Genomic DNA, 15,706 nt, shown 5'->3' with positions numbered 1-15,706 from the left:
CTCTGGTTCATTCCACGTACAACGGTATATCACTCATCTCTCTAGGGCAATTAGTCTCCGATCTACACTCATTTAATTGAAACTCTGCATTTTGCTCAAAATCGGTTCGGTACCGAGAGGCTTACATGTGAAAATGGACTTGGGCGCCAAAAGGTTAAGTTATAAAATAAAATAGATAGATAATTACCTATTGTATTGTAACTGATATTTTGATCTTAACTCTAAAGAAAGAATGCATAGATAATTCATTTCTTAGAATTTAATATTATGTAACCTTTGTGATGATTTTTAATGATATAAATTAATTAATTTCTTTTTAGTGTTTGTGAATTTGATAGTTGGTATGCAACTATGGCTAACTTTGAAATTGATAGAGATGGTGAATCATACCAGAATACCCTGGCAGCCTCATTATATTATGTGTCAGCCTTCTTTACATGCACTTCGAGTGGAGATATTGGACCTAAGTTGGTTTCAGAAATTTTAGCTACTATTGGATTTATTATTCTGGGCCTAATGGTGAGGAACTTTGTTGTTGCAGAGATGGTTGCTATTGAAATATTTAACCAGTTTCATGAGTAAGTTTTTTTATACAATTTCTTAAATTTCATTCAGGTAATGTTGAGTATTCATTCTTGTGATCTCAAGCAGGAACTTCTCTAGTGATATTCCTGCATGATCTGTTTTGGGGCTCACCTAGTCTTTCATAAATTAGTACCCTGAGGGAAAGAAGGTAAAAGTGGCTGGAGCATTTTGCTGATGACATCACCTCTGCTATGGCCAAGATCCCTATCGAGATTTCACCCATTTTGTCAAAACAAATTCTCTGAGATTTCAAGGTTTTCCAGTTATTTTAAATTAAATATCCACACCATTACATTGTGGTGTAACTTGGTTTTGGATGTAAACTTCACTTGTTATTCGTGAGAGTAAAGTTTATTGAACATTTTCAAAATAAATGAACAAAATTAAACAATAACAACATTTTAAGAAGAATATCTCCCATCAAGAATCTGGTTCAAGAAAAAGTGGAATTTATTGCTACACCCATTTCTTTAAGTATCCAATGAGGGAAGCTTGCATATTTAATATTGTGTTACTTGATGATTTATTGATAATTTAAAATATTTTATACCTCCTCTAAATGTGCCCATGACAAAGTATTGCCATAATAGGTGAGAGACTAACAAAGGATGTTTTACAATATCTTATTTTAAATAATTTCATTGTTTTTAATTTCTGGAAATTCCCATGGTGAAGGATTGAATAAAAGATGTGAAATGCTGGAAAATATGTGTACAGGATGTGACCCGTACCTCACTGATAAAGGTGTAGAGAACCTAAAGATCATCAACTTTATTTAATGACATTTTGTTCATTTTGATGCTATGGATCCTCAAGAAATATGGCATTTTCTATCCTATGTCAAAGATTCACTCTTACTATTGATATTTTTGTCAAAAAGCTACAGAATTTGTATTATGATACAGTTTGACTTTGCTTCCTGTCCAGTGTAAATATCTATTACAAGACAAACACATCAAATATGATAATGAGGATTACATGTTTGTGCTATGATAAATAAATTATCAGAAGATTGTATTTGGTCTAGGAATTAATTCGTGCGGTTGTTACGCACACATTGAAGCTGTAGTTCAAACACAAAATACATAAATACCTTAAGAAAAATATTGTCCATCGCGAGCCACCACTTTCGCCCATCTGTCAGGCAAGTTACGGATTCCGTGGCAAAAGAAGTCCTCATCCTTTGAAGCGATCCAGTCAGAGACCCATTTTTCGTTATCTTCTGAAGAAGTGAACCGCTGTCTAATCAAATCGTTATTCATGCAATCGAACAAGTAGTAGTCCGAAGGAGCAACGTCTGGTGAATACGGCGGGTGGGGTAAAACTTTTCATCCGACATTTTCTAAATAGGTTTTGACCGGTTTTGCGACATGTGGGCGAGCGTTATCATGTTGAAAATTAAGTTTATCATGTCTGTTCTCCCATTCTGGTCGTTTCCTGGCCAGAGCTTGCTTTAAACGCATTAATTGTCGTCGATAACGTTCTCCATTAATAGTTTCACCCGGTTGCAGTAGCTCATAGTACACCACACCTTTCATAACCCACAGCATAACCTTTGCACAGTGAATATATCGTTTCGGTTGTGATGGACCTGGTTCACCTGGCTTCACCCAGGTCTTTTTTTCATTTCGGGTTCTCGTAATGGATCCACTTCTCATCGCCAGTAACAATGCGATGCAAAAACCCCTTTCTTTTCTGTCTTTGAAGCAGCAATTCGCAAATGGTTTTTCGTCTTTCAACGTCTCTGTCTTTCAATTCATGTGGAACCCAATGTGATATCTTTTGAATCATTCCCATGGCTTTGGGGCATTTGGAAACTGTTGTTTGATCAACGCCTAATGCTTCTGCAAGTTCTTCCTGCGTTTGACACGAATCCTGATCGAGCAATGCTCTCAATTCTTCGTCTTCAAATTTTTTTGGGCTGTCCAGGTCGCTCTTGGTCTTCCAGGCCGAAATCACCACTTCTAAACCATGCAAACCACTTCTGTCACGTTCGCCTAGCTATCACATGGTCACCATACACTTCCACCAAAATACGATGACTTTCGGTAGCACTTTTCTGCATGTTAAAGTAATGAAGCAGAACACCCCGCAAAAACACTTTATCTGGCACGAACTGCGCCATGTTCAGTTGACTACAAAATGCTGTTGTTGACGCGTCAATCAACTGCCCTATACTACGAATGATGTGTGCTGACAGGAGTTTTCAACACATGTGTGGCTACACGGAACTGTGGGACGATACGCTCGTTACGCCATCTATTGTCCAGGCGCACGAATTAATTCCTAGACCAAATAATATCACTGCCTTGTAATCAAGGGTCCAGGGTACAATACTCGAAGGAGGCACATTTTGGTTCGGATCTCACTTTAAACTGTAGGTCGAGTCCTGATTACCCTATCTGTGCAAAAAAGTGGACTGAAAGCAAAAACTCAAACAAACAAACAGAAGAAAAGGGCATGACCAGTGCCCGCTGGCATGGTATTATTTTCCTGTAGTTTACGGTTATTACAAGCATAAGAAAACAGTTTTTCGTTGTGACATTTCAGGAGAACACACGCTCCCTTCATCAGACATCTATTTTCATTTTGACTAAAGATACAGTTATATCAATGGTTAGCAATTTTTTAAACAAAAAGAATCCGTTATACCAGGTGATCCATTTATAATGATAGTATGGAATATCGCATGCAGAATGCATCCAATCGAAAAATTGCACAGAATAAAAGTTTGATACTATTGAGGGGGTAAGTCAATGCTGCAAAAATTTCATCGCTGCCACCCACCCCTTAAGGGGGTTGGGGTAAATTTGAAATTTCAAATGGAACACCCCCATTCATTTTACATATTTGGATTCCGTGTTGAAAAAGAATTTTTTGTTTGAAAAATTTTGTAAAAAAATTGCAACCTTCGAACATTTATAAACATTTGGTAGTTTCAGATTCATTTTAAATAATATATTTAAATAAATAATATTAATTTGTTCCAACTCTTTGGTTTCAAGGAACAATTTCATATGAATAACAAAATTAAGTATGTTACTACAAATTAGTTATCATTTGAGGTACACAAATAAATGTTTAAAGGAGCAAATGTTCAAGATGATGACCGTTCTCTTCAATGCATTTCAAAACACGGTGTCTGACGCTCCACGCTGTTTGTCCCAAAATGTCAAGAGTGATAGAGGCACAAGAATCAATAATTCGTTGTCTCATGTTTTCTGGCATTGTTGGAACTTTGTGGTAGCAATTTTCTTTAAGTGGTTCCCAAAGGCAGGAATCAGGCGACGTGAGATTGGGTAAGCGAGCTGGCCAAGAAACGGGTCCTCCACATCTTAACCATCGACCAGGAAACTTTGTGTCCAACATGGCTCGGGCCTGAATGGAGTAGTGAATAGTGTTGTTCATATGAAATTTTTTCTTGAAACCAAAGAGTTGGAACAAATTAATATTATTTATTGTTACACAAGAACATAAATTGCAAACAATTTTCTTTTGTCAAATTCTTTGCACACATTTTTTGAATAAAATTCGTTTATGCAATGTTCTCAACGGAAACCAAAACCGTTATTATATAAAGGGAACAAAATGAATCTGAAACTACCAAATGTTTATAAATGTTCGAAGTTTGCAATTTTCTCACAAAATTTTTCAAACAAAAAATTCTTCTTTTTCAACACGGAATCCAAATATGTAAAATGAATGGGGGTGTTCCATTTGAAATTTCAAATTTACCCCCACCCCCCTAAGGGGTGGGTGGCAGCGACGAAATTTTTGCAGCATTGACTTACCCCCTCAATAGTATCAAACTTTTATTCTGTGAAATTTTTCGATTGGATGCATTCTGCATGCGATATTCCATACTATCATTATAAATGGACCACCTGGTATAATGGTATTGTTTCAATAGCACACTGCCTTTTTTTCAGAATCATATCCGACTGCAAAAATAAATGCCAGTGGCAAAGATGAATCTATTTCATAGGGTTGCCACATACAGGATAGTAAATCTCATTTTTGGACAGCTTGTAGCATTGAAATGAGGCCTCTGTGTCTTCTATGCACTGTGAATGTGGTCTGTTGTATAGCAACACCCTGTGCATTTGGGTTCAAGACAAACACAAGTAACAGAACGTTGCATTAAAATTGATTCCAATAGACAAAATGCTATAAATTATCTTGTACGTGTTTTCTTATACAGGGTGTTTCACTTGGAGTGGAACCCTGTATTTCGTTCATAACTTGGACACTAATAAAGATATTGCAACGAAATTTGGAGTGGACTTACCTCTGTTCATGCAAAGTCGGGTGACATCATAACAAGTGTTGGAAATGGCCACCATTGGCATCCAGGCAGCATTGGACGCGGCATTCGATGTTGTGGAAAGTCCGTCTCAGTACGTCAAGTGTCACTGATTGGATGGCCGCACTGATGTTTGCTTTCAAGGCCTCTATGATTCGCTGTTTGTTGGCGTAAACCTGCGACTTCAAATGTCCCCATAAAAAAAAATCAGGCAGCGTGAAATCGGGTGAGTACGGTGGAAATTACGCGGTCGCCAAAAAAAGACCGGATTTCCACCATGCTTTCACGCGAAGTGTGCGGTGTTGCTCTATTCTGCTGGAAATAACCAATGGATAATTCCTCATCGTCCAGTTGGTTCACAAAACAGTTGAAGATGTCTAGGTTTACTGCTGTTTTGATTGTCGTGTCGAAGATGCCAATGGTGGCCATTCCCAGCACTTCTTATGCTATCACCCGACTTCCCATGAATGGAGGTAAGTCCACTCCAAATTTCGTTGCAATATCTTTATTAGTGTCCGAGTGATGACCAAAATACAGGGTTCCGCCCCGACTGAAACACCCGTTATTACAGTGTACGAGGGTCACTATTTATATTTTGAGCCTTGGCAACACTGATTGAAGTTAGGCGCAATTTGACGTTTGCACGGAATCATCTGGCATTATTGACCATAACGTACTTCAATTGTTTTGTCAATAGCTTCATTTGTGTTGTTTATGTTGCCTTGGAGATTGCGCGACAACAATAAAATGGAATTAACTCGTGAACATTTTCGTGCGCTGATTTTTTACGATTTTCGACGTGGATTATCAAGACAAGAGTGCATCGATCAACTTACTTCCACATTTGGCGATGAATCCCCATCCTTTGCTACTGTGAAACGCTGGTATAACGAATTTAATCATGGCCGCCATTCGCTCACCGACGAGATTCGCGAAGGTCGTCCAAAATCAGTTGTTGTTCAAGAAAACATTGATGCTGTGCAAAACCTAATACTGCAAGATCGTCATGTGACATACTGTGAGATTGAGCTAACCATAGGCATTAATTCCACCAGCATATATAAAATATTACATGATCATTTAGCTGTGAGAAAGGTATGTTCTCGTTGGATCCCACACAATTTGACAAAAACTCAAAAAGACGCTCGCGTCAATTGGTGCAAACAAATCCTCAATAAATACAATCGTGGTGCTTCAAAAGACATATATAAGATTGTAACAGGTGACGAATCATGGATATATGCATATGAGCCGGAACGTAAACAGCAGTCGACTGTATAGGTGTTTCAAGATGAACCCAATCCAACAAAAGTTGTTCACGCTCGAAGCACATCGAAACAAATGGTCGCCTGTTTTTTGGGAAAACTGGTCATGTGGCAACTGTGCCTTTAGAGGAACGTAGAACGGTCAATTCTGAATCGTACACAACAATTTGTTTGCCAGAGGTCTTCGGTCAAATACGGAAAACAAACAAACGCCGTCGGATCATTCTTCATCAAGACAATGCCAGCTGTCACACATCTCGTCTAACAACCGACTTTATGAACAGTCAAAAAATCGAATTGATGGGTCATCTGCCGTACAGTCCTGATTTGGCACCCAATGACTTCTTCTTGTTCCTGAATGTCAAGAATAAATTGCGTGGACAACGATTTTCGTCGGCGGAAGACGCCGTTGATGCGTTCAAAAACCATATTATGGAGGTGTCTCAAGAAGATTGGAAAAACTGCTTTGACAAATGGTTCGAACAAATGCAAAAGTGTATTGACCATAAAGGAGAATACTTCGAAAAACAATAAAGCAGTTTTCAATGCCAAATTCCTGTTTTTTCATTGTTAGGCTCAAAATATAAATAGTGACCCTCGTACACACTGGATTTTTTAAAAAAATTCCATTAAAAGCACATCTATTAAATCTTTGGTATAAGATTCTAGCAACCCTGCTGCTATAAGAAAATTTTCCTCTGCTTATATTCTACTGGGTGCGGCAAATAAAAGTGGCCCTGAAGTAAGATTTGTTGCTGGGTTTTTGCGCGTCTGTTTTTTAAACAAGAATGGTTGCGACCAGTTGAAACCCGTTCTGCACGTGACTAATGTAATGTGAAAGGGGTTATCAGAATCAGTTGAAACAAGTAGTTGTTGTTGTAAGGTTGCTGAGTTTCGAGTTGCAAAATGGTTTTAAATCTTGAGATGTGTATTTTCATAGTGGAAAGATATTTTTCATTGAGATCATTCAAGGATGTCAAAGTATGACGATGACTGTCATATGCGGCTGTTAGGTGAAGTAATATTTTTGGTCCGGCTTTGAAATGTAAAATAAGGCCGATTGTAATTGCTCATATACAGTTGGATGCCAAATAGCTTATCGAACTGATGGTTAATACAAAGATTTCATAATAGATGTCCTCACTGTACTCTAATTGTAAATTGGTCCAAATGATTGTATTAGCGATGAAAATATAAGATTGTATTGTAAATACAACGAATGATAATATTTTCCAAATTAGATTATGTATGTTTGCAATGTTATCGCAATTAGTAATGTACATTGCGAATTTGCAAGAAAAGGGAAAGATTCGTCAAAACCGGAAGAATGCAAATTTTAAAAAGGAACTGGTTCCAAGAACGGATCACAGAACCTGTTGACTGTGCAGGAAGCCGTGGAATTGACGTAGATGGAATCGGTTTGAGGAATTGGATAGGCGGAATGGTTCTTGGACTCGGTCCGGGATAAAAGGAAAGCTATGGCGGTCGTCAAGGAACAAGCGAGAAGTATCAATGGAAATCGGGCTTATTATGAACTGACAAGTGGATCCATTTAGCTTAATTTGTTCATCAAGGACCGTTCATCGAAAATTCCAAAGAACATTTATTCTCCATTGTGTGTGGAAATGGATATTATAAGTTAAAGTTGTGAGAATTTTTCGCCCGATGTCAGCTGATCTGTAAGTACACATCTTCAGTTAATTCTTGCATCGCAATTAGACAAATGTGCACGAACATTAACCATACAAAGTTTCATCGTCAATTTCGTATATGCTAGTATCCGTGTGAGAAATTATGGCCATAATTCGTGTGTATACCTTGTGTTGAACTTTGGCGGGAAACTTGGCATCCTGGGTAGCCATATTAAAAGAAGTTGTGGAAAATTTCATCGAGGGTAAAGAACGATATATGTCTCAATCTGAGATTGATTTAATTGATCAATTTGTGTTCGATGGTTCAGTATAAAGGGACCAAGGTATTTTGTTGCACATTGGAGTGTACGTATAAACTTTGATAGGGTGAATTAAAACCCATTTTGTCAAGTACGTTTTGCTTACGCACCACAATTTGTTGGTGGCAAGGTCAGTGTAAGGTGATCATATTCTTTTGAACCGAAGTCTTTGTCGAACTTCATGCTTGTAATTCCCGCGCATACTGGCGTATCTCCTTAAGACAAAACATTTTGATGAGAGATTCAGTTTCATACATTCCCGAGTAGTACAATTCCAGTACATTGAACATTTACTTTAATTTCTAGTAAGGGAAGTTATTATTGTGCACTTGGTACATGGTATACGCGAAGGATACTTAATGTCAAATTTAAGCTTGTTTATGTTCTGGCATAAATAAATTGTTGTCGTTAAACCTATATTTCAGACTCGGAATTTGCAATTCATACCCATACATGCTTTAGTGTATATTGTATATAGAAATATGTTAATGATAATATTTCTTTCAGGCAGGGAAAGTTCATCTTGCTCTGGTCTGTAAGGGTTAATTTCATGCGTGAGAAAAAGTGGTGGAATGTGATTGTTAGAACAAGAGGTTAAGGCATATTTCTGTCACATAAAGATAGCCATGGATAATGTGGGGTATGTGGAACTAAAAAAGGGGGTGAACCAATAGGAATGTGATTCTGTTTAAGAGTGGTATTACATGAGAGTTGTTTCGCGTAAGTGAACATTGATAATCTGATTTCACCGCAGTCCAATGTTATCGCTGCCGGCGCTACCGATAGCAGTTCGAGGGGGTATATATAATTTTAGTGCTATTGCTGTTACGAATCATAATAGTAGCACAAGACTTACTTGCGCTTAATGAGACATTCTTAAGAATTTGAGCCTCTATTTTGAACTTGAGCGGTATAAGCTTATTTAGTCTCATCTCTATCAGAGAATATTGAGACCAGCTTCATAAAAGCACATTTCAGGAAAATGTTTCCCGACACACCAGCATCTCAGAAGTATACAATACAGAAGCTAATTAAGAAATTACTGCAAACGGGTTTCGTTTGTAACAGAAAACGTGCAACACAGAAAAAAATTCAAACTGATGACAATATTGTGGAAGTGTGCAGATGCATGGTGCAAAGCCCTTAGAAGTCAAGAAACAGGAATATTTGGCAGAACATGTCGTCGTATACTGAAGTTAGATTTAAAATGTAAACGATACAAAATTATGGTTCTACAGATTATGTGAAACGTGTTAAGTACTGTCGATGGCTACAGGAAATCATAGCATCTGGTGAAATGGATCCTTTGCTGTATTTCATGTCAGATGAAGCATGGTTCCACCTTTCTGGCTATGTTAATAGCCAGAATAACAGGATTTGGACCGATACTAACCCCAGATCAACATTTGAAATCCCCCTTTGATAGTTGTTTGGTGTGCTGTGTCGGCATGCAGGATAGTCGGTCCATTCTTCTTTGCTGACATTATCAACTCAGATCGTTATCTACAACAACTGTTTTATCCATTTGTAGAGCAGTTAAGTGAGGAAGAACAAGATTACATCTTTTCCCAACAAGATGGTGCAACAGCGCATACATCAAACCAGAGTTTGAGTGCAGTACGTGAAGTGCTCGGGGAGGAGATGACAGTATCAAAGTGCCTGTGGCCTCCAAGATCACTGGACCTTTTGATGTGTGATTTTTTTTTCTGTGGGGGGGCATTAAAGAGTAAGATATACAAAAATTATCCCCACACACTGGACAAATTGAAAGCAAACATTTCTGAAGCCATTGCACAGATAACAGCAGATGAGTTATGGCAGGTTACAAACAACATGCTCCATCGTCTTGACCTTTGTCTGCTTAAAGAAGGACATCATTTTCAACAATTGTTGTAATTGGCATGTAATTGTACTTGTAACTGTAATGTTGTAATATTGCTATTGTTGTGATTATCCTACTGTAATGTTGTAATGTAATGTAAAAATGAAGAAAATAATAAATAGAAAAATAGGCCTAGTAACTGTAAAAAAATGTTAATAAAATATTCAATGTTATTGTCCTGGCCACTTTTAGCTGCCACACCCAGTATATTCCTAAGCTATTCTGTAACTTGCAAGATAGACTTTAGTCACAGAATGACACTGACGTTTCGGAAGGAAGATTATTTTTTTTGGCTTCTGTTCAGCATTGCAGAAGGGGGGTGAGATAAAAGCAGATGTTATGACGATAAATGGAACGTGATGAAAAGAGAAGAAAGTGAGACTAAATATTGAGAAGACAATTCAGTCTAATCTCTCTAAACTAATCATTCACCTTGATAAATGTCCTCGGTTAAATATGAAGTCTTGATTGGCACATCATTTTATGTATGTACCTGTCAAAAATTCAAATCAATGTTATAGCTCAGTAGGAAGCTAACAGGCACGTATCCAGAGGGGGGGCTTAGGGGGCTCGAGCCCCCCCGAAAGTTTTAGGTTTACACTAGATAAAATGAGGTTTTTGGTTTCTTGTGTGAAATAAAATAATGTGACAATAATTTAAGGAAAGAAATAATTATCGAGGCAAGACGGAGAATGTTCCGTAACCCTGTTATTGATAAAAGCACGTATCCAAGTTGGGGCACAGGGGGCTCGACCCTTTCCCCAGGAAATGTTTCAGTTTACGTTAGATAAAATTAGGTTTTTGGCTTCTTAAATAATGTGAAAATAATGTAAGGAGAGAGATAATTATCGAGGCAAGACGGAGCATGTTTTATACCTCTGTTATTATTAATAGCACGTAGCCAAGGTGGGGATGAGGTGGCTCGAGCCCCCCCTTAGGAAATTTTTAAATTTACACTAGATAAAATTAGATTTTTGGCATCTTGAATAATTTGAAGATAATAAATTTATAAATCTGAGAGAAATAATTATCGAGACAAGACGGAGAGTGTTCTATAACCCTATTATTTTTAATAGCACGTATCCAAGGTAGGAATCAGGAGGCTCGAGTGCCCTTGAGGAAATTTTCCTGTTTACACTAGATAAAAATTAGGATTTTGGCTTCTTGAATAATGTGATGATAATTTGGGAGAAATAATTATCGAGTCAAGACGGAGAATTTTCTACAACCCTGTTATCGTTAATAGTACATATCCAAGGTGGGGTTGAGGTGGCTCGAGCCCCCCCTCCCAGGATTTTTTTATTTTACACTAGATAAAATTAGGTTTTTGGCTTTTTGAATAATGTAACGATGATTTAAGGAGATAGACAAGTATCGAGGCAAGACGGAGAATGTTCTATAACCCTGTTGTTGATAATATTGCACGTACACTTTTCTTGCGCTTTCGGTGTTGTCTCAGCGCACTTGAGGACTATGTAGAGACTTGTCAGCATTTGGAAGCTGCACAACAAAGGTAGCGCCACACGTAGGGCGATTCGTTGTAATTTCTAATCTCTGGAAGGCGGGAGAGGGTACGTTCTTGAATGAGAGAAGGAGTCAATTACTGGTGATATTAACGAATCGTTTTATCTGTGGAACGTTCTAGAATATAATGAGGATATAAATACGCGGATTCAATTTTTCGATTGATCTGTACAAAGAATCGGTTAATGAGATTTCAGAAGTAAGTGTGACAATTCATACAGTCGATTGGTGATCATATCAGTCAGCGTCCTCTGATTGCTTTATAAGATATAGTGATTCGAAAATGAAGACATTGACGACAGCAGAACTTCCGGGCCTCAGTGTGGTGCTAGTTCGGTTCGAGGGCCGAAGAGATCAATGCCTCTCTCTCTCTCTCTTCTCTCAAGTGAATATTTCATCAGTACCGGATATTAAAACAGAAATAAACTGCATAGATCAACTGAAAATCAAAGTTTTGAGTGATGATTTAGTTTTGCCAGAACTAAATTTCGTATATGCAGTCTGAGAATTTCATGATATAAAAAAAATACTTTTGTTTAAGCCTACTGGGTTCGAAACACATTCAAACACTTAACTATCATAAAGAGACAGCCGAAAATTTTATGAATGTCGAGAAGAGAAAGCAGGAAGATGTTGCATATGTAGACATTTTAGGCGGAAATTACAGGCTCTACCAGGATCCAAATCAGGATTCTACCAACTGAGCCACCTAGTCATCCTTTACTTCAACCGATTTTTCGTTAAAATGTCTACATAGTACATGTCCTGTGTATATCAAATCGTAAGGTGTTGCCTGTATAGTGAACAAGCACAGAAAATATAGGAGAGAGAAGAAAACTGAGGAGCATTATCACCGGTTGAGGATATTTTTTTCTGTAGTCAAGAAGAGCTACTACTTCGAGGTGACAATGACAGTGGCCTAATAAGGGAGATTTCACACCGTGTCGCCTGAAGATTAGGTTTGTGCGGCCTTTTGTGTCGCTACGGTGTGAAACGTTGCTGTTGATTGGTCCATTCCAATCAACATGTATCGCGTGTCCCTTCGGTCTGAAACCTTCTTAAGTCTTGAAAATCCAAGTCACAAGGGTGGAAAATAAGGGCCTTGTTAAGGTTAGGTGTGAAGGCACCTAAAGGATCTTATTCAAACCTGCAGGAAGAACGCATCTCCAATACGATGATAAAAACTTCTGGCGAGTTCATTTTTAAAAAAAATGTCCGAGATAAAGAGAGGCGTGCCCAGGATTTTCGGAAGGGAGAGGGGTTACGCATACTATTTTTGGTGGTCAGTCCTGATTTTGTCATTTTCCCCTGTCTTTGACGTTCCTTTTTTTTTTTAAAAAAAAAAAGGAATACTGGGTCAAATGGGGTTATGACCTCACCAACCCTCTCTTGGGCACGTCACTGGAGATAAATGAGTAAGCATTTGATCATACTGGGAGACGAAACATTAGATGTGTTGGGAACGGAAGGGTTTTTCACTGTGAATTAATTGTTTCGTGATCCACCTGTATTCGAGAAGACTTCCTTTGTTTCGTGCCGATATATAACAAGACAGCGGAAGCTGAGACAGGCATTTTTGAACACTTGTGAGTGCTTTCGCCTCAATATGAACAATTTGGTGGGTTTCGGATTTTATAAGAGCTGAAAAAATGGGAGGACAAGACACGTTAGTGGTGTTCAGGCTCGAATCAGAGAGTAATATTCGAGAGCTGTCTGCGTCCAGTTCGCAACCCACAATTTGAATCTCGCGTTGTCGAGTGGATTGTCCATCCCGTGCGTGTGTAACAGCTTCGTAAAAACACTCAAAGATACCATAGTTGTTTTTATGCCTGATGAGAAGAAATGGACAAACACACATACTGAGATGGTTCCGGCACACATTATTAATGCATGGAAACAGAGGAGTCGAGTGGTAAAAAATGTTCAGATTTCACGTTCTGATTAAAATGATAGCCTTACAGTGGCAACGATTTAAGGGATAGTTGCTCCCCATTTTTTATTTTTCTGCCTCAACATTATGGCCTCTTAATGTTAAGCCTTGGCTACCAAGAGAAAGTAAACTTTCCTTGCAACGCCCTCCGCCCCCCCCCCCCCCCGTTTTGGAACCCAATTGCCACCACTGGTCTTAAACATACAATTGTGAGGTTCTTACTATACCCCTTAAAAAAATGGTGTTGAGCCCCCCCCGAAAGGAATTCCTGGATACGTGCCTGGAAGCTAAGGATATATGTTGAAAAGGAATACTAGCTTACATATGAAGAATAGTGCTTATATAATATAAAATAAATATTTTTATAATTATTACATTGATAAAATAACTAGAAATAACAAAAGTTACAAGAGCATCAAATTATGCAATTATTTGAAAGAACATTTATAACATATAATGTTATTTAGCCTATATGAAGAAAACACTTCTTTACTGTCTCCTTGCGAGGCAGAGCAAGTCCTTCTCTAAATATTTTGTCATGTATCAGTTCTACATCTGAGCACACTCAACATGTCAAATTCCTTAATCAGGTCTACAAGATGACTTCCTTCAATTTTCAAAACTTCACATTTGGCTTATTCACATCCAAAATGCAGAAAATATTTCACTCACTTAGTCTTATTTCGCATAACATTTCATTTTAGATAATGCAATATTCATTTACTAGCTAGTTAATGCAGATGCCAGCAGATAATAATTTCCTGCTCCCAATTATTAAACTAGGCACTTTACACCAGTTCCAAATCTTTCCTTGTTCGTTTTACAGATTATTCCATTATAAAAGCATTTTCAAGCTTCTGTTATCAACAAAATGTCTCTATATAGTTTAAACAAACTATTAAAGATTAACTTATCAAGTATAATCCCTCAAAATATCCAGATTTATCAAATATCAATCCTTCACCCATAGCCACATTTATACTTATCTTCCATCCATCTTGAGATTCTCCAGTCACAGACCACTAGTATTAGAGCAACTAGTTCAAGCCAGATTTTTTAGCATGAGTTATCTTCAATTGTTTTTGTTTTATATTTTTGTCCATAAGTGCTTAACAGCTTGAATGTTTGTGTAGTAAATGTACATATTTGCTCTGTTACTGCTATTTTACTATGTATATCACAATATACTTACCTAATGATTACAATTACCATTTTTTGAATGTTGATACAAAATACCAAGTATGACATCATATTATACACTGAACAATTTTAAAGAGTTGACCTTTGTATATATACCTTGATGCCAATGCAAATGTACATAATTTCAATAAATTTAATTATAAATTTGAAAGTATCATATCTTTCTTGTCAGAAAGAACACATATGATTTAAAATATTTGTTTTTCATTTTGTCAGTCAAAAATAACTGTTATGAATATGAATTCAGAATATTTCACAATTTGATAATTTTGTCATGATATACAAATTGGCTTTTTTAAACATCATATTTAATGGAATAGGTTTAAGTAGTAATTTCAGACATTTAATTGTATTATTTTAATAAAATTTTGAGCAATCATATGACTAAATTATTATAAATATTGCACAAATGTGGAACTTTGGACTTAGCCTAACCATTTTTAAATGTGGTTATGACATTGTATTATTTTTATTGTCATAATGTGGCCTAAAATGGTTGGTATAAAACCAGAGTCATTAAGGAACCTTTGATTTATAATGTGCATACAAAATCCTCCTCCATGCAAATGAACATGAAACGCAGTAATCGAAGAAATCATACATTAATCAAGTGGTTCCTATTTGTTTGCCACATGTTAAGCATTTCTTATGAACAAGCAGTTGAAGGGATTAGCACAAGAACAGCCTATCACACAAAAATTTATATTCATATTGAAGTTTGAAGCCGGGGTCATCTAGTATCTTGTGCCAAGTACAAGCTTGTAGGATATGTAAAACAATCTCTATTATGTTATAATCTGTGAGTCAGATTTTGGGAGAATTAATTTCTGAGTACTGCTCTCCCTTTACAAAATGTAGGATATGTCCTTCTTGGGTTAACTCCCTTTAATTATAACAATGGACACAATATTGTAAAATGATCTACACAGCCAGTAGCGATGCAAGACCCAGAATCTTTCATTATAACATGAAAGTCCAAGGTAGACTCTTAAGACCCATGTTTCAGTAAAGCACAAAATAATTCATTATGATTCCTATAGCATCTGTATTCAGGATTTCTCAAATA

The 15,706-nt window shown here is 37.2% G+C and overlaps 1 protein-coding gene across 1 annotated transcript in view; it reads left to right on the top strand.

The window, feature by feature from the left end:
- Positions 1–423: 423 nt before the first annotated feature.
- The window catches only part of LOC145988134 (uncharacterized), a 131,461-nt gene continuing 116,178 nt past the window's right edge, over positions 424–15,706 (top strand). Inside the window, exon 1 of the mRNA XM_083122965.1 lies at positions 424–578. Coding sequence (XP_082979091.1) covers positions 517–578 — 62 coding nt within the window. The 5' untranslated portion in view covers positions 424–516. The remainder of the gene's footprint in view (positions 579–15,706) is intronic.

Source organism: Lepisma saccharinum, chromosome 5 (genome assembly GCF_977018435.1).
Source record: "Lepisma saccharinum chromosome 5, izLepSacc3.1, whole genome shotgun sequence".
Lineage (NCBI taxonomy): Eukaryota > Metazoa > Arthropoda > Insecta > Zygentoma > Lepismatidae > Lepisma > Lepisma saccharinum.
The sequence above is the reverse complement of the archived record's forward strand: the minus strand, read 5'-3'. Positions and strand labels throughout refer to the sequence as shown.